The following is a 17,386-nucleotide window of genomic DNA, read 5'->3' as shown; positions in this document are numbered from 1 at the left end:
CTTAATCATTATTCCTCTAGACCAGAGTGTACGTGTAGCTGTACCAGTATTCAGATCTTCGTTCCACCTGAGTCATAGGTTCTCACTCGCTCTCTCTTCCTGCTTACAGGGATTCGACGTACATGCATGGCCTCGGCCTCGGAGCTGTCGGAAATGCACCTCAAGGCCACAAACAGGAAACGCAGTGCTCCGCGGTGCAGCATCTACCAGTGGTGCAGGTGTCGTTTGTTGATCTTGTCCTCGGTTCTCGGCCTTGGGGGTCGGGAGGAGGGGATCATGTTCTATCACTCGAGCGGCCACGGGGCAGCTGTAGGCCGTATGTGTGCAGGATGCAGTGGGACGGGTGTTGAGATATTTGACAGTCGTTATCATGAATGTTACACATGTAGAAGCCGGCCAGCACCGGGCGCTCCACTCTAAAGCCCAGGGTCCGTGTCTAGATTTGTCTGCTGTCTGCCGCTGCGGTATGTGCTACACTCGCCCCCCCCCCCCCCCCCTAGACCAACATAAAAGACGTATACTCGAGAGAACACGTCTCGATGGTGATATGAAGATGCACGCGTCCGGGGAGTTGGCGGAGCGTGATCCTATAGGTCCTGGAGGTGTATGGCTTCAGTATAATTGGGTTGTGATACTATACTGCCCCTCTCTATCTGCGTGCGTACTCGCGGATTGCGGGTTGAGGGCGGGCTTGGGACGGATTCGCGTCGAGTACTGTGCTTATGGCAAAAACGGGGGGAGCGGGAGCGGGTGTGTACAGCCGCATTTGAAAAGTATTGGCACCTCCGAGCCAAACTCACGAGGCAGTCCTTTCTACTTTTCAATTGTCATATTCGAGACAGTTGCCAGAGAGAGCTGCAATGTCTCTATTGCGGTCATACCTATCAATAATTTGAGTATGCGCGAGTGCCATGGTTGTTGGTAACTACAATTCATGAACGACTCAATATAGTAGGGTGCCAGTACTTTTCGAATGCGGCTGTACATACATGCATGCATAGTCCAGGCAGCAGCATGCAGCGGCGGCCCCACGCAGCGTATAAGAGGGTCTCGACATGGGCTCGCTGGCTGTGGGGGTAGAGATAGAAAGACCGTTTCACTTTCCTTTGTCTGCTCGGGTGAGAGCTGCAAGGTGGTCGTGGGTCATGGGGAGTCGGCAGGTGGTGAGTGCATATAGGTACGGTTCGTTGGGACCGGGGGAAGGGGAAGGGTTGGAAGGACCAATGATTGTTGTGGCAGGTAATGGATGCAAGTAGGAATTTTTTTTAATAAGACCAATATATTTAGATATAAACCAATCTGTTCCCCTGGGCTCTATCGGGGGACTGTTACGGACTGGCCCGGCATAGGTCTTGTAGACCCGGCTGAGAGGTTCCTGACCTTGCGTCAGATACAAAAAGACATACCGATTGGACTGGAGTTCATCAGTATATAGACGATATATAGACTATAGACGAGCCTTGACAGCGCCCAAGAACTTGAGCGGGATGGAAAAGAAGTTATAAGCCTTTCCGCGAATATTGGGGCAGAGATATATACACATAATACGGGGGGCGGGGGAGATATTCGCATCATATATAGACGCAACTCAATCCCAGCTATTCGTGGTGTTATCGTCATGAAGACAAATCCCTACGGTAGTGAGGTGAGAATAATTATATAATTATATAAATCTTATCTTCAGGGCGACAGAGCCTCTACACTGAAAGCATTAAGACGGCTCGAGAAACAGCCAGGGCGAGCGTATTGCCTTGCGGCCGCATGGGCCCGGACCCGGCCCAACACACATGCACCCCGGGCTACGGCACCCGTCTGCGGTATTCTACTCATTTCGTGCCCGGGATGTTGACGCATCTCCTGGCTGCTGGGTAGGCCGAACATAGGGTAATTATCCCATGAACCGTAGAAGCCAGAGGTTCCAATTGGGTACTTTGCAACTCTAACCTCGATAAAAACACAAAATCGATATAATCCAGCCCTGTTCACTAATAACAAAGAAGCGGGAAAGTTTATCAACCGATCCCAATAAGAGCTCCTAATATAGTACTCACGAAGCTGGTGTTGCTGTGAATTTAAGAAAGGTCACTTTATTTCAAGTGGGACCCAATCGGGTCCTTAACTCGGTTGCTACGGTTGATGGGATAGCTTACCTAGATAGGTGGAATCGATCATTTCCCCCGTCCGGTCTCCGGGCCGATCCGTTTATAATATCGCGTACTAGCAGAAACATCCCAAAAGGTTATACTATCCGCTCTCAAAGTGCCGTTGGGCCGTCTTGGGTCTATACATTTCGGTTCCTTGGGGGAACAGATACGATGCTCTAGCAAGCTGCAGTTTATAAGAGACATAAATCTACTACCACTAGTAGTAGCACAATGGAGTTTAGATCCTAACTTGAACCGGACTCCAGAATGTGTTTATCTCATCTACTAAACTAACAAAGGTACATGTATACAATAGCTCGGCGACTAGTGTGCACAGCAAGAGTGGAGGGGATACATGCAGTTACACAGAGACCGAGTGATTTATCATGATTCCAAAATCTGCGTATGTAACCGCATCCACGTGCACACCGATTGGTAGAAAATGGCCCCTCTCGGCCACTCATGACGTGAGTTGAGTTATCAATGAGGGAGCCAGATATGGCTAGGATTTAGGAAAACACGTGGTAGGATTGGTATTGCTTGGTCAAATGATGAGCTATATTTTCAACGCCATATATGTTTTTCTTGGCCGTGATGAGTTTATTTTGGTACAGATAGATATACATTGCCCACAATTCGTTTGTGCGGGGGGTATTGTATCAATTATAAGTCTTTCCCTATTTCTGGCACTGTAGGCTATAAATCTTTCGCAAGGGGAGGAAGGTATCCTACCACCCACCATTCAACATTCAAAAAAAAAAAAAGAAAGAAATAAAAGAAAAGAAAAGAGTCCAAAACCATGGAATAAATAGTAGATAAAAAGAGACACCAATCAAGATCAGATGTATTAAAAAAGCCAGCCGGCTGTATAACTCAAATGCAAAATAAAAACACGGATGCTCAAAGAAATGCAAACCGTTAACCCAAAGAACCGCCAAAGAAACCTCAAGCACAAATATGTAGTAGTAAGTAACACAGCCACAGATAAGTTAGTATCTTTCTTGCCCTTGGTATGCCAACTTAGGGAAGTAGCATTCCTAAAAAATAGCCGGCACATTAGACAAATGTAAGAACCTGGCAAAAGGAGGAGCACAAAATCGCAAAGATCCCCTCCAAATCAGATAACCCTGAAGGAAAAATGGGTGTAGGCAGTGTACAGATATAAATGCAGCGAAGGAGAACTTAGGGCAAGATATAAGATCAAACTTTAAACACTGAAGAACATGCACGATAAAACGGTAGAATGGAAAGTAAAAAAAAGATTCGAAAAAAAAAAAGGTTGTGGTAAAACCTCCACCACCCGCCATGGTCACCTTGCCCAGGACGCCAAGAAAGGAACTCTTTTCGAGCCTTTTTTTTTTTTTTAAAAAAAAAAAAAAACCTTCAGTACGAAAAAAATCCCTAATATATATATTTTTTTTCGACAAGAAAAATTTAGGGGAACCAGAAACAAATTTGAAAAGTATGGGAACCTCTTAAAAAACTATGTGAACAACTCTTCTTGCAAGTCGCTAACATGTTTATGCAGCTCCTTCGCGATAGTTGTTGATTTACACTAGTCACAAAATCCATTAGCTATCGATCCACAATGCGTATGTAAATCAACAGTGGGTACCTTAATAATCATCTGTATTGGAGTTCCGTTTTCCAGGGTCATGAAGTACAATTGATTCGATGTTGGCACGCTGCCACTCGAATCGCCGCCTATTTTCATGCCTTTGTAGATTGGTACGTTTAAAACGACCAGATATGTCCCTTCCGTCCTCATGATCAATCTCGCACTATCTTTAAACTTCTCTCCAGCGCCTGCTTCTTCATCATCATCTCCAGAGAAAGGAATAGTTCTGTTGAGCTTGAGAGTCCCGCGACCGCGCTCTTTCCACTGTTTGTTTTCTTTGTCGAAGAAGAAAATTTTGCCAAGGGTTTTAAAGATGGTCATCTCATTCTCCTCACCAGTTACAACTACAACCAAGGGTCAGCATAAAAACAAAAGCAAAGTAATTAACCATGAAGTCTCAGGGATAGACTAATACAGGGAAGATAATGATAGCATACCCTCTTGCTCTGTGAAGATTTCAGCCTTTTCATCAGCTGTGGGCTCCTCTTTCTTTTCATCAGCATCCCCATCACTTCCCTCATCGTCTTCGTCGCTTGTGTTTTTGTCATCTTCATCAGGTGCTCCGAACGGCTTCGCTGAGATGCCACCAAGCGGCTTCGTTAATTTGGGTGCCGACGAAATAACATCACCCGATTTCGAGGCAAGGGCTGCAAAACCAGAGGGGCCATATCCGCTGCTGAACCCCGTGCCGAATCCGGAGGGCTTGGCCTTACTGCCACAATTTAATCCGCCAGCTCCAAAAGGACTCGCTGACCCAGATGACTGTGCATTTATAGAACCAAATGGAGATGGAGAAAACGAACTTGTCGATGCAAATGGAGACGCTGATGCAAATGGAGACGCTGTTGACGAAGATGCGGCGCCGAATTTCGAATTCTTGAACAGATCGGAAGCGCTGGTACCTGGTCCGAAAAGTGGCTTGGCGCCAGAACCTGCAGTGGCAAAGGGAGACTTTGCAGATGTGTTTGCAAATCCGCTGTTTGTGGGGAGCTGCTATAGTCAATCAGCATCCTGCAGAGAATTTGTGCCAGAGAATTTCATCTAGCATGAGTGTCGAATGTTTACCTCTCCCTCTGAAGACTTCACAGTGGCTGTTTCAACAGTGACAAGGTCTCCGCCGTTGGCCATGCCAGAGGTAGAAACATTAACACTTGTGGTTCCCCTGTTCGTAGATGGCATGCTCTTCTCGACTACTCTGTTCCATTCCTCCTCTTTCCTAGAAATTTTCTTTTTGGGGTCCACTTCCTTATCCTTTTCATCCTCATCGAGCCTGCCTCTGCCTCTCTTTCTCTCCAGTTTTCGGGGGCTGGTGATCGATGTGCTTGCCTCCTCCTCACCCTGTGACATGATTTCGTCTTCTTCAGGATGTGTTGGTGGAGTCTTTACTCTGTTGAGAGCTTTAGCAGCCTTGGCCATATCTTCGTCTGAAATTTCCCTACTCCTTTTCCGTTCGTGAACCCTGTGCCGGGGGCGTTGATCCTTGCACCACCATCCCCATCCCCGTCGCCCTCGGTCTCGTCGAAACTTCTCTTCCTCCGCCGTCGAGTATCGTCTTCTTTTCCATCGCTCATGTCTTGATCTGCTTCTGAGACGGCATTGCTCAGTGCATCGTCCTTCTCGCCGTGTTCACCAGCAAGGGAGGAGTCGGATCGAACATTTGCGATAGATGTCTTTTTGAGTTTTTCCCGAACACGTTCATTGTCCTGCTCGCTAGTAGTGGATTTCGAATCATCTTCCTCGTCTTGTGGAGAATCAGCCGGCTTAATCGCATTTTCCATATCTGTCCCGTTGATAATATGAGCCCCGTTTCCGTTGTTGCTGCTATGGGGATCTGAGTGCTGTGGTGGGGATATAGGGGGAAGAGGCTCTGCGTCCAACGCGTCGGTTGTCACCCCGCCCTTCGTCATTGCTGAAGTGTTTCGGCGATAAGGTTTTTTTCCCTGTGTTTCCGTTCAAGCAGCCAGTAGCTGCGAGTGACTGCCAGGAAAGGTAGTTATCAAAATTGATAAATGAATCAGAGAAAATTGAATTTCCTTGAATAAAGTATTGCTTGAGTCTGGCTTATATTTCTTTGTGTGGTCTTTCTTCCACTTCCTATGCCTTTCTTTTGTTAGAAGGTAAGGAGAGTAGACGAGGGACGAGTGACGAATGAAAGAGAAGTAGAAACAGATAGCGGGTCGGAGGAGTGGAATAGAATTCCGGACGGGCGTCGCGCTTGGGTCAGGTGAGGGTTGAAGGGCGCGAGCGTGAATGGGCGTAAGGGTAGAGCACGAAGGAAAGAGGGGTGGGATGGGTTGAGTTACGTTAGGTTGGGCAGTGGCTACTAATATGAGGGGGAATGGTGGAAGATTGGGTATGAAAAGCGACGAAGATAAGTGTCTCGTTTCGCGTGGGATGCGACCAGCAGCAGTAACTAACGGAGGATAATACCTAGAGGATGTAGGAGGGCTTGCAAAGCTGCGAGAGGCCGGATTAACGGTGTCGATATATTGTTTCTAAACGAGAACCTGTCGGAGACGAGACGGATAATGGGAAGGAGAGTGGTATGAATAGGAGAAAATATGTAGAGTGTGTAAGTAAACAGGTATGGGGGGTTATCTTCTTGATTTCGGAAAGAGAAGTAGCAGGTTACTGTGCTGTGTTAATTTGAATGGCACAGAGCCTAACAAAACGAATGCAAGGCGAAAGCTGGCAGACGAGGTAAAAGCCGAAGAAAGGAATTAAAGGAAAAGCAAAACAAGAACACAACACAAAGGTGCAACAGAATTCCAAACTGAGGTAGCTGATTGGATTTGTTTGGTTCAGTGTTTTCCTGAGCTGGCTTGGGGTTCGACTTGATTGACTAACTGCAGAGGCTGGACCCTCGAAGCGACGATGCAGAGTAACTGGGCGTAGGTGATGGATGGTGCCTTAAGCTTCCTCCTGCTAGGCAATGCGGTGGTCCTTGCTTGCGGCTACTGGGTTGGATGTGTGGTGGGGTACTTACAGGCAATGAAAGAAGAAAGCGGAAGTCCCCAGTCACTGATGTCCGTGGTGACCCCTTGGGATTGTAAGGCTATCTCCTCAGTTATTAGGCAGCTGTTTAATGCTAATTTCCGTGAGCAACAGTGGGGGAATTTGACTCGTATTACATGTAGCTTCCTACTCCTGCAACTACATGTACTTGAAGGTAAGTTTATTTGATACCCAAACTATGGTACATATCGGTTTTATAATTATCATTCACCTATGCATCTACACATCCATTCAATCAACTGGCAACATGTCACACTCGCTAGGGCTCGAATGACACCACGATGGAATTATGTAAAATACCTACATGTACCTATATACTCATGATACATGAAAATGCTCTGCAATGGTAACTTGGGTTGGTCAGCACGTAACGGCATCGTGGGCAGTATTCGCGGTTCAGTCGACTACATGTAGCTGCGGCTAGCGCTATAACTATCGGCAATAGCCAATAGATGCAATAGAAAAGGAAGCAAATATTTAATACGATATAAAGTATATGGTGAATAAGGAACAATTAAGATTACCTTTATATTTTACCTTTACCTTTTGCCATTGCCATTAGAACAAGTTCAATTCAAGCCAGACCCATCCCAAATCCCTCATCCGCGGACCAGTCGGCTGTAAATTAGTGAGTGCCTGGTATTCCAGTGAATGATGCATGCTTTTAAGAGCCCCGCACCCGCAGCAATTGATGCAAGATCGCAGTCTAGAAGAGATAGCAGTGGGTGTAGTACCACAATGAACTCCAATTAATCATCATGTCCCTCAAAGTTTGCTTCTTTGGAAACAAGCAACTGCTCTGCCATTGAAAGTATGTATATAGCTCTATAGCTCAGTCTAATCATTTATTTTCTTAGTCTTGTGAGATGAACCAGTCCACGCTTCCCTTCAAATCTACACCACTTAATCCCCGCCCTATCAATACGACCTTTCCGCCCACATGATCAAATACCTCTTGGTTAGGAGCGTCGAATATCTCGAAAACCTCCCTGACTCCTTGGATCAGCTGTTGTTTTCCGTCTTTCGTTGATATTCTCCCTTTCAATCTGTGTATATCGAGCGGCGATGACTTCCCTTTCTCCTCGCAGGACTTATCAGTTTGTAGTTCTGGTGGAAATGGGACTTCACCCTCCCAGAGGAGAGAGCGTAACCACATCTCCAGGAGTTCCAATTGTCTCTGATCCAGTAGTGGAATTTCAAGAGAAACCGTCGAGATAGTCTACTCACGAGATAAGCCACAGTTTTCAAGGCTTAAACTGGAGAGAGAGAGGCATACGGGATCAAGCGTCGACTTAACACTTGTCTTCAAATTACCGACATCCTTATAAGCTTGTATGTCGAGCAACCATCCCTCTAACCTTTCCGCCTTGCCACGCTCTGTAACCACAATCTTTGCTAACCCGTTTATTCCAGTGACCCTACTCTTAACCTCTTCCAATTGTTTCGACGTTACTAAGTCAGCTTTGTTTACAACAATAACATCGGCATGTGAAATCTGCAAGTGCGCTGTGGTTGTCTGTTCATCCCCCTCCTTCCGGTCCTCTCCTTCTAGCATGGTTGTATCGTCTAGTGATCGGAGGATATTTGCTGCGTCTACAAGTGTAACGATACCGTCTAGGAAAATGGAGGATCCAAGGCCATCATCGAGCCAGAATAGCGGTGCAATGTTTCCTGGATCAGCCAAGCCGGTCGTTTCTAGGAGAATATAGTCGAATTTTCCGCGACGCTCCATAAGCTTTTCGATTGCGGCAACACCTGTGTCTCTGAGTAAAAAAGGCTTGTCAAATCGAAATTTCCAAAGTACAAGTTAAACAGCTAATCTGACAGCGTACTTTACAGAACAACAAATGCCTAAAGAAAATTATCAGTAAACCGGAAGATAAAGGGCCGCTCGCTGCTCTGCTTACATCCATTCGCTAATTCTAACCATTCCTCAACTTGTTGGCCATTAGTTTGAATAGTCAATGATTTTTCAATATCCACAGCTGCTCGATAAGAAACGGAAATTATCTTCACTATTAACAAAGGAACTCGTATGGTACTTTTTTAGTAGTTTGGAGAAATACTTACAATCGCCGAATTCTGATATTAGTGGAGGAAATTAGCCACGAAACCGTCTTACTGCTCATGCTCAATTAAGGAAACTGGGTGACAAGCCGTTAAGAATCACCGCAATCTTCTTTGAGTGTTGTTCCGTTAGAATATAGTTCAGAAGCGTTGTTTCTATACATAGGTGATAGATTAATAGTGATTTCTTAAACTCAACATATTCCACTTCCAGAGCAAAATAAGGAAAGATTTTGCATCCACACATACTTCCAGCACCTAAGTACCCAGTAACGATAGTGATAGGAGCTTTTCCGAGCGCTCCCGCATCGTCCTTTGATTCTACCAAGGCTGGGGCATCCTCGTCGTCGATATCGCTCATTATTCAAGTTATTTGGGAGTGTAGATGTTGGTTTGTGTGTGTTGACGGGTGAAGGTTCTCAGCTATTGCAATAGGAATGTGGGTGGGTGAGAGGTTAGGGTTTATGAATTGATCGTAAGTATGTACATGTACCTTAACCATACACAATTGTGAAGCTCTGCGCCGAAGGTTTCAGTCTCTAGCTCGTCCATGATCACCAAATACATGTATTATACCATAGATAGGGGATTACATAGATACATGTACAGTTTTAACACTTTATATTAAGACGGCAGTCAAAGCCATGTTTGCCGTGATGTAAATACATTGATAAAAATACATGTAACCTTAGTTATCTAAGTCTTTAGAGGCTAGGGCCACTACGGTATCGGAGTGCATGGCGGGGTAGAGCATGTGAGTAGGGGCTGGAGGGAGCTCTTGGCTCGCATCAGCGAATGAAAATACTTTCAATCCAGATCATTCCTAAGCAGCAGCGTTGCTGTTAGAGAAAAAAAGAAGAAAAAAACCCCTCTTACCTGGAACGAGCGGAGAAATCAACTCTACTCAGACTGCGCGTGTATCTAGCGATCGAGTAATCATCCCCCCGAGTCATAGTCCCCAGCTCTCCCCACCCCCACCGCGATTCCCCGTCTCAAGTATTTAAAAGCGATCATTTACCCATCTCCGAAATCCATTCTACTACCTTTACTGGTACATTTACGACTCCAAACAATTGTGCAATAATGCCATCAATCAAAGAGAAATCACCGTCAACTTTGTATGATAAGATCTATGCCGACCATCTGATTGATGGCCAGACGATCTACATAGACAGGTATGCCATATAATTCGTGCATTGGTTCATTTATCATTATGCTATTTCGGGAATGCTAGTTCTAATTATTTTTCTTCCCACAGACATCTAGTCCATGAAGTCACCTCACCGCAAGCCTTCGAGGGCCTCCGAAATGCTGGTCGATCTGTGAGACGACCAGATTGCACTCTTGCCACTGTAGACCACGTATGTCAATTGATACTTCCCCCGAAAAGCTTCATTGTACCCCAAAAGTAGAAGAAAGAAAGAAAGAAAAAGACCAAATATTAACTTTTTGAAGAACATTCCTACATCGTCCCGCGCAAACTATAAAAATGCCAAAACCTTCATTGAAGAGACTGACTCTCGCCTTCAATGTCTTACCCTGGAAGAAAACGTTGAAGCTTTTGGCCTCACCTACTTCGGACTTGGTGATAAACGTCAAGGGATTGTGCACATAGTTGGCCCTGAGCAAGGGTTTACTCTGCCTGGAACTACCGTCGTCTGTGGCGATTCTCACACCTCCACACATGGTGCCTTCGGTGCTCTCGCCTTTGGAATCGGTACATCCGAAGTCGAGCATGTTCTTGCTACTCAGACCCTCATCAGCAAGAAGAGTAAGAACATGAAGGTACAGGTCGATGGTCCCCTCCTACCCGGCGTCACAAGCAAGGATGTCATTCTTCATATCATTGGGAAGATTGGTACTGCTGGTGGCACTGGAAGCGTCATCGAATTTTGCGGTTCAACGTTTAGGTCATTGAGCATGGAAGCTAGGATGTCAGTGTGTAACATGTCTATTGAAGGTGGCGCTAGGGCTGGTCTAATTGCGCCGGATGATGTCACTTTCGAATACCTGAAGGGAAAGCCCTTGGCACCAAAATACGATTCGGCAGAATGGCACAGAGCCCTCAAATATTGGCGTACCCTAAAGTCAGATCCTGACGCAATTTGGGATACAGAGGTTTATATTGATTCTAAAGATATCATCCCTACTGTTTCATGGGGTACCTCTCCTCAAGATGTAGTACCAATCACTGGAGCGGTCCCCGACCCCAAGGACTTTACGGACCCGGTGAAGAAGGCTGGTGTGGAGCGTGCTCTTGAGTACATGGGTCTCGAAGCAGGTACACTTATGCAAGATATTGTGGTCGACAAAGTCTTCATTGGCTCGTGCACAAACTCCCGTATTGAGGATATTCGGGCTGCCGCCAAGATAGTTAAAGGAAGGAAGATTGCCTCTAACATCATGAGAGCTATGGTAGTCCCTGGGTCTGGTCTCATCAAAAAACAGGCAGAAAGGGAGGGTCTAGACCAGATCTTCATCGATGCCGGCTTTGAGTGGAGGGAGGCAGGATGCTCTATGTGCTTGGGAATGAACCCCGATGTTTTGTCTCCCCAGGAACGTTGCGCGAGTACTAGTAACCGTAACTTCGAAGGAAGGCAGGGTGCCGGTGGACGTACCCATCTCATGTCGCCAGCCATGGCTGCCGCCGCCGCCATTTCTGGAAAGCTAGCAGACGTGAGGAAGTACGCCCCAGGCGGCGAGGAGCCCGAAAAGGAGCAGGGCTCGCCCAAGGTTGCAGTGCAAGCGGAGAACGAGGATCCTGTCACTGAAGAAGATCTCGACAGGATTGACGACATCCCCATAGATCAAGAGGCTACGAATGCATCAACACCCAGTATGGAGACTCTCGGACTACCAAAGTTTGAGGTCCTCAAGGGCATTGCTGCCCCAATGCCAATCGCAAATGTCGATACCGATGCGATTATACCTAAGCAATTTCTCAAAACTATCAAGAGAACTGGTTTGGGTACAGCGTTATTCTGGCAGCTCCGATACAACCCCGATGGGTCTGAAAACCCAGATTTTGTCCTCAACAAAGAGCCTTACAGGAGATCCAAGATTCTTGTCGTCACGGGTCCCAATTTTGGATGCGGTTCCAGCAGAGAACATGCCCCGTGGGCTTTGCTCGATTTCGGCATTAAGTGTATCATCGCTCCATCATTTGCTGACATTTTTTACAATAATACCTTTAAGAACGGCATGCTGCCCATCGCCATCGAGGATCCTGAGGCCCTTGGACGTATTGCGAAAGAGGCCAACGGTGGGAAGGAAATCGAGGTTAATTTGGTAAACCAAACTGTTCGTGGCGCCGATGGTAATGAGCTTGCCATCTTTGAAATTGATGAGTTCCGAAAACACTGTCTGGTCAATGGGTTGGATGACATTGGTTTGACGTTGCAATTGGATGCAAAAATTACTGAGTTTGAAAAGAAAAGATCCCTGGAGTGGTCGTGGTTGGATGGAAGCGGGTATTTGGCTAAGGGGAAGAGGAATGGGCCTGTTAAGATCCCTGCAGCCAAGGTGCCGAGCACTAACAGGGGTGAAGAGAAGGAAATCACTGATTGGTAGAAAGTAAGGAAAAAATTCTCGAGGTCTATTTGATATATTGGAGTGTCGGGATATGGGTTTGGGATCAAGTTGTTATCCGTTTCTTTCTTTCTTTCTTTTTTTTTTTTTTTTAGTTGCATTTTCTTCGTCAATAAATTTGGAAACGTCTTCTGAAGTCCATCTACATATCCAGATCCCTGGAACTTCGCTTATGTCGCTTATCGTGGGGCTCTGCGGGTAGCTTGCGTCATGCAAAGGGACTTCCCGCAAGCATTTCAGAGTGAGAATCACGCAACCATGTCATCGTTCACCAGCCTTCATTATACCTAAGCTACAGCATTCCAGTTAAGTCGAGAGGTGGACATTATTTTACGCACACTCATTAGCTCTTTACTCATTGGAATGCAATGAATGTTAAAATGCGTCCATTTAAGCAATCCATTGCTTGATCTACATGCTGATATCTATAGAACAAGAAGTACGTATACGTGCTTGTATCATATCAATAATACCATGATTACTGGTATTCGTACACATATATTTATTGCGCGTATGTTGCTAAAAACGAGGTTATCTGTCAACTAAATAGAACCTACATATGGCACCTATGGCTCCTCGAGAATCTCATGATTTTGTCAATGATCCATACAGTGGTATGCTCTGTTCTGCTTCCACTGCAACCCCTCACATGAACGACCATAACCATGCCTTTAACATTCCGGTGTCAAAAAGAGCCACCTCCCGACCTCCCACCTATACCGATTCCCGGACTGGAAGGCATAATGAGCAGCGATGGTGTTGCTAAAGTATTTAACCTTGATCCACGCCTCCAGGACACAAAGCCTGGTAAATATCACATTATGGCTCCTCGCGAAGGTGGATTTCTTGAAAGCATTAAGGCCTCGTTCTCCGGTAAAGGTACCAAAACCGATTTACGCACCACCCCTTCAAGGAGGAAAAGGGAAAAGGGGAAGGAAAGAGAGAGGGACCTTTCATTTGTGATTCTCCCCCGGTCTGCTTCTTCACTTGTCCCAGGAAAATCCTCCATGCCACTACCTCCAATGCCCAGTAGAGATAATAGGTTACCGAGGCATTCAAATGTGTTTACAGGTGTTCCTACTCCTACAGATTCGGCAATTGCATCTGCGAGGAATAGTCAACATGTTCCTAGCAATCCTGGAACTCCGGTGCCTGGCCATCCCTTGAGATCGAGTCGGTCTGTACCAGATTGGAAAGCTGAGCAGCGTAAGCAGTACTGCTACTTTGAGGGTACAAGCGACAATGAGCTGCCTAGAATGCCATCTGCATATGAGCTTCAGCCAATTTCAAACCCAGGAATGACTGCGGAGGGGCTTAGAATCCTTAATAAAACACCCAAGGAAAGCGAAACCTCGAAAGAGGACTCTTCAAGTGCCGTGCCAATTGGCCGCTACAAAAGAAAACTTACAGCACCTAATGCAATTAATAGCAACGAGGGATTCAATCAACAACGATCATCAGTCAAGTCCCACATATCAGCGCCTCTGATTGAAAAGGCTGGAATCAAAAGAAGAGAAGCTCAAACCTCTTTTTTAGCAAAGGACGGTCCGGAAAATGCGAATCCCCAAACTATTCCGATTCGCAAACAATCGCAGCAACGGCCGGACAAAAGTCCTACCCTATCTCCCCCGCTGCAAAACCAACAAATGCAGGTTCGCCGACGCAGCACCGCAGACGATCAGAAACCTTCGTCATCCGCATCCCACCGTCTTCCCGAGCGACCATCATCCACCTTCACTTACCAGACCCACCGAGCACACGCTCTATGTCCTGTCGTAGAAGAAACCCCTCAGCCCGTGTATGCTCAGAAGTGGGGCTCGAATTGGAGTCCCCATCTTCAGCAAGAGTCCGAACTTTTCTTCGAGACGGGAACCATGAACGTGGCCACGGAGCAAGTCCCAGTGGAAATGGGAATTCCTAGCCCGCGACACAAGCACAAGACTCGGCCTGCGAGTTGGTCGTGTCCGACACGACCAACGATGGATCCCAGCTCTAGACTAAATTCACGGAATAAGTACGAGTTTGGTTTTATGTTCCCGCCTACACCTCCAAGTAGTACCGGAGATGATGTCTGGGATGATCATAGACTGATTGATGGAGAGCCAAGACACCCCTGGAACAAGTTGAGGAACTTTTGGAACTTTTTCGTTATGATTTGGGCGTTAATTATCCTGTTTAAGAGTCTGCAATTCCTTGTAAGGTTTGTAGATATTGTGGTTTTAGAGCCTGGGAGGTTTTTGTATGATTTTGTAAGGAACATTGCAGATGGATAATCCTGTTGTCTGTCCAAGCGGTCTAAAGTTGTTGGATCCTTTCAGTATTCATTTTAGTATTGTTGCGGAGGCTGGGAGTATGTATGTACATACGGGTATGAAGATAATAAATCTTGTATCTGGGCCTTTTTTTTGCCGAGTGCAGTGAGTTTATACAGTACTGGTGAAATCACTATATACCATACTATGACTGCGTAATTTACCGTATTCTACGGGAATACCGCAGCGAATCCACATCCTTTCCTAGTACATGTATAATACATGTACCATTCATTATGTACTCGATCCTACGTATACATATTACTGATTCCTCAGAATTCACGTGAATAACAGGAGAAAAAGGTTTAAAATTTCTGCAAGCTTTATCACTACTTGAGATAGTTACGCTATGCGAGTTAGTTTATTAGCCCATCTAGTCTCACGTACTACTATTCGATTAGTTATGTAATAATTAGGCTAGGGTAAGTAGCAGTATTTCCACTTCAGTATTAAGTACATGTATTACATTCAACAATTATTAATTGCGGCCCCATAGAAGGATTAATGTCGCTTCATGGAGATATTGTAGGCCTCGGAATTCTATACATGTAGCTACATATACTTTTTACATGCATGCCAGTTAATTTACATAGACAGTACATGGATTATCAATTCCCAGGTCTTTTGACTTATATAGGCCTATTGTGAAGAGATTTAATACTTACATGTATACACATTTGTATACTTATAAATGTACACGTGGTTTAAGAGATCGCGGTATCCTTCAGAAATCATGTATTATCACTCGCTTCAAATTCGTCTAATTTTTGCACACATACATGTACTTGCACTTACATATACTTACGAAAGCAATAGACTGAAGATAGACGTTTCCATTAACTCTTTAATTTAGATGTACTCTAATAATAAGTTTTTTATATACCTGTATCAGGTAGTATACATCCCACCCCCCCGAAGGAGTACATGTAAATATGGAGTTTTTGGTTGCTCATCTAATTATAAGCTAAGGTAAGCTCAGTGAGCTCGAGTATACATGTATGTATGTATATGTAGTTGCATTTTATTTATAAAGATAAAATGTCATGTATAGCGTAGTTGCCACATATATACTATCAGATTAATAGTTGTGATTGTACTCATTCACCTATCTACATGTAATATCTATGTTGGTGTAAGCTTTTAATCAGATATATATATATATATATATATCCACAGCAAATCAAACTCTGCCAGGTCAACAAGGCTGGCTAGCTCGTTCTAAAGCTTACATGTAGTTAAAAGGGACCCAACCTGTACGAAAGGCCCAACTTTTCTTGTCAAGACATTAATTTAGTGCATTTTAGACAACTAAGAACATGTACACATGTACATGTAGTCATGTCCTAGGAACCTTGGTCCATTAGTGACTCTGGGCATGTGGCTGGCCGCGCCAAGATCCTTCTCAAGCTAACAACTAGGCGTCCTGGGGTGTTCCTGTCACGTCACGAAGGATATACCACTGTAGAGTGAGGAGATTGGAAAGTGCTAGGCCTGGAAGCTTGAAATTTTTGTCACAATACGTAGGGTCCACACATATTACCAAAGAAAAAAATGGCTAGAAACAGCTTTTACCAATTTCACCTAAACTACATGTAAGTTCGAGCTTATTGACTGATACAGCGAAAGCTTGCTACAAATGTACCTTCTATAAGGGCAATCTGTTTATATATAAGGGTAGCACTTCTCGGTCCCTTTTTGCCCGGCTTTCAGCACTAGCATTCCTTATATAAGGATAATCTCTCTATAATGGTACCGAATTCCGGTCCCGAGCGTATCCTTATAGCAACTTTCGCTGTACAGTGTACGCGAAATTTGATTCGAGGCGAGTGGGATAGCCGCGATACTTATGTGAATGTGGGAATGTAGCTATAGCATGCTCATCTCTCTTTGTTTGATCTAGTACTTACATGTATTTATATTTATGGAAATAACATAGACGGTTTCAAGTATATATGCTTTACACTATAATTCTCATATAATTACATGTATGTGCGCAGCGCAGGCGTCACCCTTAAAAGCGCCCTTTTGTAAAAGGCTATAGCAATGCGAGAAATAAATTAATCATTACTACCTCTTCATGATCAGCGCCTAGCATACATATACCGTATACATGTAGACGCAATCCTAAGGGTATATTAAACTAAAGGTATAACTAATTTCACCTAAATTCAAGAAAGAATACAGGAGAATTCCCGAGAATATACTCTATTTTTTGTAAGAATATGGAAACCGTTTTTAATTGTCAGGAGCCACCAAGAGTGTTGTTTTTCTGGAAGCCCTTTTCGATTTTGTGAGTTGGTCGTACCCCCATGACCCCAGGGTTGCGTGCATGTGAGTAGTACATATCTCACCACATGCGGCATGAATTACTCGTAATTTCATAGCGTTTCCGAACACGACCAATATTGCATGACATACAAAAAGGTATGGTACGCAATAGCAGTCGTGTTCGGAAACGTCATAAATTTACGAGTACACCGTACCTCGCTTTCCCGTACTATATAAAAAGGAGTGTTATAATAGCGTGTATTCTAAGGAGTGAATACTCATACTATAGGACTGCAAGTACGGAATTAAAACATACATGTTGTACCTTAAAATGAATACCGGCCGCGGACCATGGCCAATACTATCCCTTGGAC

The 17,386-nt window shown here is 45.0% G+C and overlaps 4 protein-coding genes across 4 annotated transcripts; 2 read left to right on the top strand and 2 right to left on the bottom strand.

Moving 5' to 3' along the window:
- Positions 1 to 3,627: 3,627 nt before the first annotated feature.
- On the bottom strand, positions 3,628 to 5,669 carry LAJ45_05462 (uncharacterized protein; the record flags this gene model as incomplete). Its single annotated transcript, XM_046115033.1, has 5 exons — positions 3,628 to 3,699; positions 3,760 to 4,106; positions 4,200 to 4,752; positions 4,828 to 5,142; positions 5,202 to 5,669. 5 exons carry the CDS (start codon positions 5,667 to 5,669, stop codon positions 3,628 to 3,630), a joined length of 1,755 nt encoding a protein of 584 aa, XP_045971555.1.
- Positions 5,670 to 7,630: 1,961 nt separating this feature from the next.
- Positions 7,631 to 9,205, bottom strand: LAJ45_05461 (uncharacterized protein; the record flags this gene model as incomplete). Its single annotated transcript, XM_046115032.1, has 7 exons — positions 7,631 to 7,996; positions 8,054 to 8,540; positions 8,610 to 8,628; positions 8,685 to 8,762; positions 8,848 to 8,859; positions 8,935 to 9,000; positions 9,094 to 9,205. 7 exons carry the CDS (start codon positions 9,203 to 9,205, stop codon positions 7,631 to 7,633), a joined length of 1,140 nt encoding a protein of 379 aa, XP_045971554.1.
- Positions 9,206 to 9,927: 722 nt separating this feature from the next.
- On the top strand, positions 9,928 to 12,414 carry LAJ45_05460 (uncharacterized protein; the record flags this gene model as incomplete). Its single annotated transcript, XM_046115031.1, has 3 exons — positions 9,928 to 10,019; positions 10,103 to 10,205; positions 10,300 to 12,414. The coding sequence occupies 3 exons, from the start codon at positions 9,928 to 9,930 to the stop codon at positions 12,412 to 12,414; spliced, it is 2,310 nt and encodes a 769-aa protein (XP_045971553.1).
- A 683-nt stretch (positions 12,415 to 13,097) lies between these two features.
- LAJ45_05459 (uncharacterized protein) lies at positions 13,098 to 14,705 on the top strand (the record flags this gene model as incomplete). Its single annotated transcript, XM_046115030.1, has 1 exon — positions 13,098 to 14,705. The coding sequence occupies one exon, from the start codon at positions 13,098 to 13,100 to the stop codon at positions 14,703 to 14,705; it is 1,608 nt and encodes a 535-aa protein (XP_045971552.1).
- Positions 14,706 to 17,386: the final 2,681 nt, after the last annotated feature.

The sequence above is a fragment of the Morchella importuna genome, assembly GCF_003444635.1.
Source record: "Morchella importuna strain M04M26 chromosome Unknown Morimp01GS015, whole genome shotgun sequence".
Taxonomy (NCBI): Eukaryota; Fungi; Ascomycota; class Pezizomycetes; order Pezizales; family Morchellaceae; genus Morchella; species Morchella importuna.
This window is presented reverse-complemented; position numbering and strand designations above follow the sequence as displayed.